The sequence below is a fragment of the Emys orbicularis genome, chromosome 19 (assembly GCF_028017835.1).
Source record: "Emys orbicularis isolate rEmyOrb1 chromosome 19, rEmyOrb1.hap1, whole genome shotgun sequence".
Taxonomy (NCBI): domain Eukaryota; kingdom Metazoa; phylum Chordata; order Testudines; family Emydidae; genus Emys; species Emys orbicularis.
In genome coordinates this window covers 21837757-21843756 of record NC_088701.1, presented here as the reverse complement: position 1 = coordinate 21843756, position 6000 = coordinate 21837757, and the positions used below count along the sequence as shown (strand labels likewise).

General features: G+C 67.3%; 1 protein-coding gene across 1 annotated transcript; it reads right to left on the bottom strand.

Annotated features, from left to right (window-relative positions):
• Window positions 1-353: 353 nt before the first annotated feature.
• On the bottom strand, window positions 354-4846 carry STAC3 (SH3 and cysteine rich domain 3). Its single transcript, XM_065419630.1, has 7 exons — window positions 4802-4846; window positions 3850-3916; window positions 3568-3617; window positions 2578-2663; window positions 1693-1744; window positions 816-953; window positions 354-452 (listed from the first exon to the last, which is right to left on the bottom strand). Exons 1-7 carry the CDS (start codon window positions 4844-4846, stop codon window positions 354-356), a joined length of 537 nt encoding a protein of 178 aa, XP_065275702.1.
• Between the last annotated feature and the right edge of the window lie 1154 nt (window positions 4847-6000).

Below are 6000 nucleotides of genomic sequence, written 5' to 3'. Positions count from 1 at the left end.
ACGGGAGGTGTCCGAAGGCAGCAACGGGGCGTCGCAGCAAAGGAACGCGTCCAGGAGGGCTCCTGTCTGCCCCCCTCGGCCCCGCCCCCCACTTCCATCCTCCAGAGAGAGCGAACAAGGGATCCGCTGCTTGCCCCAGCCTGCGACGCGTCCCGGGCCAAGGCGGCACAAGGATCACGGCCGAGCTGGCATCCCAGCACCAATGTCCCCGCTGAGGAGCCGCTCCCTGCAGCGACGCGGAGAGGGGCTCCGTCGGCAGCTGCCCCCGGTGGCCGTGTTCGGGCCCGAGGCACGGCTCCAGGCCCGGCCTGCTTGCCCCTTGGCTAAAGACCACTGCCGGCGGCGGTCCGGGCTCAAATCTCCTCCAGAAAGTCGACAGGGAAGAGCCCCACCTTGCGGCCGGTGTAGACCTTGACGTAGCCGTTCACTTCCTCCCCCTTCTGCACCACGATCTGGGGGGAAGGAAGGAGGGTGCCCCGGAGCGGGGGCTGGTTAGACGCCGCTGGGAACCAGACTCAGAGCCGGCTGCCCGTGCGGCAGTGGTGGGGCTGGGGTCTGAGATGCAGTGCCGAGCGGGAGAGACGGAGGGAGCATGGGGGCAGAGACGTAGGGCTGGGCACCCGTGCAGGGGGGGAGGAATGGGGGCAGAGAGGCAGTGGGGACCACTGGGGAATCGAAGGGGGGAGGGATGGATCAGGGGTGCAGGGCCAGGCCTCATGCAGGGTGGGGGTGCAGGGTGTCGGGGGCAGGGTGGCCGGGGGTGTGTGTCGGGGGCGGGGTGACGCCCCCCCGCGGGGAGCTGGCTCTGTGCTCACCTGATCCTTCTTCAGCGTGATCTGCCCGATCTCCTTGTTGCCCACAAAGGACCTGGTGACCTTGTGCACCCGCTCGCCCGCCCGCACCCGGATGATGAAGTTTGGGGGGAAGTAGCCGATTTTCTCGCCGATCTTGCCCTGCAAGGAGTTACATGGGGGAGGGGGGGTCACTGGGAGCAGCCCGGCCTGCAAGGACACCACCCCTCCCGCAACACGCCTGGGCTGAAACAGTGAAGCTGTGGGTCGGGACTGAGGGGTGTGGACTTTGACAAAGCTGTTTGCATAGGGGAGCCCAGGGCTGGGCTAGCAGGGGCTGCGGGTCTGGAGTGAGGGGCACCGGCAGAGCTGGGGGTGGGGAGCTCAGGGCTGGGCTAGCAGGGGCTGCGGGTCTGGAGTGAGGGGCACCGGCAGGGCTGGGGGTGGGGAGCCCAGGGCTGGGGTAGCACGGGCTGCGGGTCTGGAGTGAGGGGCACCGGCAGAGCTGGGGGTGGGGAGCCCAGGGCTGGGCTAGCAGGGGCTGCGGGTCGGGAGTGAGGGGCACCGGCAGAGCTGGGGGTGGGGAGCCCAGGGCTGGGCTAGCAGGGGCTGCGGGTCTGGAGTGAGGGGCACCGGCAGAGCTGGGGGTGGGGAGCCCAGGGCTGGGCTAGCAGGGGCTGCGGGTCGGGAGTGAGGGGCACCGGCAGAGCTGGGGGTGGGGAGCCCAGGGCTGGGCTAGCAGGGGCTGCAGGTCGGGACTGGGAGAAGCTCTATACAGCCTCTCACCCTCGTGAGTGCTGAAGATGATCACTGGCTTTAAGCTCTAGCCCCCCAGGCGCTGCCCCCACCGTGCGCCCCGCTGCTGCCGACACCCTGGCCGACTGGGGGGACCCCTCCTTACCCGCCACCACTCCTCGTTGGAGTCATCCACCACCGTGATCTTCTCCCCCGGGCTGCAAGGGAAAGGACTCGGACTAAGTGGTGCAGGGCAGGGCCTGTCCTTCTGTCTGTCCAGCCCCTGGCACTGCGGGGCCCTGGGATCTCGGACACCTGCAACCCAGCCCCGGCGAGAACGCCACAGCCCTGGTGCTGTCAGCTGGACCATGCAGCCTCTCCCCGGTCCCGGCTGCATTCGCTCCTCCGTGCCCTCCTGGGGCCTGCGCTGGGCCCCTGTAGAGAATCAGTCCCCTGCTCGGCCCGACACCCTGTGTGACCTCGAGCGAACCCCCCGCCTATGAACCTGGGGGAGTCCCCCTTCCCTGGTGTGTCTGGAGTGAGAGCTCGGGGCAGGGTCTGTCTGTGCAGCGCCCGGCACCAGGGGGCTCTGATCTCACTGCGGGCAGGGTCTCTCTGCAGCACGCGGTGGCCCTGATCTCAGCTGCAGTTCTCCCGGCTGTAAGCAGTGCGGCCATGGCCGCTTTGGAAAGCTCCAGCTCCCAGAGTCCTGTGATTAGGGGAGATCTCGTCTGGTAAAGGGAGGCCGTTTCTAGCTGTGGCCCGGGCAGGCATGAAGACGGGACTTGAGCGTGTGCAAACAGCTCAGGAGCTGACGGCCCAGAACGACCCCCACCCCTGGCATTTCTTCGTCTGTCTGAAGCCAGTGGTGTTTGGAAGCCAGGCTCCCAAGTTCTGTGCCCGGGGAGCAGCTGAGCTGCATAATGCGGACGCCAACCGGCGGAGCCGGAGACAGACCCTGCAACCGACGCTCACAGAAACCCCAACACGCCTCCTAGGACAATTTCATCCCTCGGGGCTAGTGTCCGGGGCGCTCGCCCCCCGAACTCACTGGAAATCCAGATCGTCCTTCTCCAGGGCTTTGAAGCGATAAAGCGCCACGAAGTAATGAGTTTGCAGGAAGCCGGGCTGGGGCTTCTTGTTCTGGGGGGGCAGGGAGAACGGGATCAGAGCTGCGGCACGAGGGGCAGGGACCATGGGCACCATCTGGCTGCCAGGCCCTGCCCCAGCTGTGCCCCACGGCCTCCTCCCAGCCTACAGCTCGGCTACAGCCCAGCACCGCCCATGGGGGAGGGGACTTGTCAGTAGGGGCGCTGTGACCGGGGCGGTGAGGGGCGCTGGGGGAGCCGGGTACAGGAGGGGGGTACCTGGTCAGGGGGTTGTGACCCCAGGAGTAGGGGTGCAGGGGGGTACCTTGTTGGGGAGCTGAGACCAAAGGGGGAGGGGCTGCAGAGGCAGTGAGGTGCAAAGGGGGGGGTACCTTGTCAGGGGGCTGTGATCCCAGGAGTAGAGGTGCAGGGGCAGTGGAGTGCAGGGGAGAGTGGGGTACAGGAGGAGGTACCTTGTCAGGGGGCTGACACCCCAGGGGGAGGGGGTGCAGGGCAGTGGGGGACAGGGAGGTACAGAAAGGGGGTACCTGGTCAGGGGGCTGTAACCCCAGGAGTAGGGGTGCAGAGGCAGTGAGGTGCAAGGGGGGTACCTTGTTGGGAAGCTGAGACCAAAGGGGGAGGGGGTGCAGGGCAGTGGAGTGCAGGGGGGTACCTTGTTGGGGAGCTGAGACCAAAGGGGGAGGGGGTGCAGGGCAGTGGAGTGCAGGGGGGTACAGGAGGGGGTACCTTGTCGGGGGGCTGTAACCCCAGGGGGAGAGGGTGCAGGGCAGTGAGGTGCAGAGGGGTACCTTGTTGGGGGACTGTAACACCAGGGGGAGGGGGTGCAGAGCAGTGGGGTGCAGGGGGTACGTGGGGGGTACCTTGTCGGGGGGCTGTAACCCTAGGGGGAGAAGGTGCAGGGCTGTGGGGTGCAGGGGGATACAGAGGGGTACCTTGTCGTCGGGAGTGCTTTTCTCTGCCTTCTTGTCCCCTTCTGGGTTGCCTGGGAGCACAGGAAGGAAGAGGAGAAAGGGGGGTACAGTTTCATGTGCCAAGTTAACAGATGCCCCCCCTCCCAAGCACCCAGGGCCCGGGCAATACCCCCAAGCTCCAGCCCGCTGCGGAGACCCCAGGGCAGGTGAGGGGGTGGCAGGAAAACACCTGGGCTGGATGCCCTGCCTGGCACCATGGGGCACAGAGCTGGGCCAGCCCCCGCCAGCCCCCCAGGCTCGCACCTGCCTCGAGTTTGCCCACTTCGTGCTTCCCAGGCTCCGGCTCCTCGTCCATCATGGCGGCCAAGGGCTGGCAAAGAGAAGGGGAGGCAGATTAGAGGGGGGCGCGGGCCGGGGCCTGCGGGAATGTGGGTAACAGAACAGGGGGCTGGGGTCGGGCCCCAGGGGATTGTGGGTAGCAGGGAACGGGGGGCTGGGCCCCTGGGGATTGTGGGTAGCAGGGAACGGGGGACTGGACAGGGCCCCTGGGGATTGTGGGTAACGGGGAATGGGGCGCTGGGGCTGGGCAGGGCCCTAGGGGATTGTGGGTAGAAGGGAACGGGGGACTGGGCAGGGCCCCAGGGGATTGTGGGTAACGGGGAATGGGGCGCTGGGGTTGGGCAGGGCCCTAGGGGATTGTGGGTAGCAGGGAATGGGGGACTGGGCAGGGCCCCAGGGGATTGTGGGTAACGGGGAATGGGGCGCTGGGGCTGGGCAGGGCCCCAGGGGATTGTGGGTAACGGGAACAGGGGGTTGGGGCTGGGCAGGGCCCCAGGGAATTGTGGGGAACGGGGCACTGGGGCTGGGCAGGGCCCCAGGGGATTGTGGGTAGCAGGGCACAGGGCGCTGGGGTTGAGTGGGAGCCCGGGAACCCCGCGCTGCGTGTGGCTGCAGCAACGCCTGTGGCTGCCATAACATTTGGGGCGCAGATCCTCACCTCCCTGCCCGCAGGCGGGTGCCCGAGACCCTGTCGCCAGGCGCAGCAGAGAGATTCTGGTCCCTTGTCAGAGTGCCCCATGTCAGGGCAGCCTGGCATCGCCCCCTGCACCAGCAGCCCCCCACAGGCCTCGGCTTTGGGGCACTGCCTCCCCGCACCAGCGCCCACCCCGGGGACCCCCTTCCCCCACCAGCGCCCACCCCGGGGACCCCCTTCCCCCGCCAGCATGGCCCCCCAGGGACCCTCCCTCCAGCTCACATTCTTCTTATCGTCCTGCCCTTTCTTCCGCTCCTTGTTGGCCATGACGACGCCCGTCCGGAGGGTCTCGAACACGGGGTCGCTGCGATTGGCTGCCGCTGAGTCAGAGACACCACAGGGGGGTGGTGAGTTCCGGGAGGGTGGGGCGCGGCTGTTCCACTCATGGGGCAGGGGAGGGTCTGTGGCCCCCCACAGGGGAGGGGCTGGTACTTACAGAGCAGCTCCTTGACGCAGGCGTATTGCTGGTTGCTGTAGAGGGGGGAGCTGTACGCCCGGCGGAACCCGGGGGGCTGAGAGCGAGAGAGAGAACGGGGGGGGGTTACAGCTGCAGGACAGATGCCTGCACAGCCAGGATGCCTGGGTTCTAGCCCAGCTCTGGGGGGAGGGCTAGTGGTTAGAGCAGGGGACTGGGAGCCAGGACTCCTGGGTTCTATCCCCAGCTCTGGAGAGGAGTGGGGTCTAGATGTTAGCGGGGGTCTGGGAGCCAGAACTCCTGGGTTCTATCCCTGGCTGTTGAAGGGGAGGGGTCAGTGGGAGAGGGGAGTGGATGCTGGGAGCCAGGACTCCTGGGTTCTATCCCTGGCTGCTGGAGGGGAGGGGTCAGTAGGGGAGGGGAGGGGAGTAGATGCTGGGAGCCAGGACTCCTGGGTTCTACCCCAGCTCTACCCTCTAAACCTGTGGGACCTCAGTGAGTCACTTCCCCTCCCTGTGCCTCAGTTTCCCCACTGGTGCCAGTGGGGAGCTGGCCGTGGGCAGGGGAGGGGGCCGTGCCGGACTCACGATCTTGCCGAAGCAGCGCTGCATCTCCACGTAGGACTGGCAGTGGTGGTGGATGCTGGTTTTGCAGTTCTTGCATCTCAGGCCGAATTTGTTGTTGACTGTGGGGGTGGGGGGGAGGCAAAGACGAGTCGATTAACCGTCCCAGCCACGGAACCAGCTCGGCTAGAGACCCTGGCCCCCCAGGGGTCACAGCCCAGGGAGTGGGGGCAGGGGGGTGGACGGGGACCCCCCAGCAGGGATCAGGGCTGGCACAGGGGGCAGTAGGTTTGCCCCCCCCCCCGTGACTGGCTTCACAGAGCCCCTGGGAATGGATGTCTCCTTGGGGAGGGGGCGTCTGTCGGGCCCCTTCGGCCCCCATGTGCCCCACTGAGCCGGGCCGCAGGGGCCCTGTTACCGTCCCTGGGGACTGGCCACAGTGC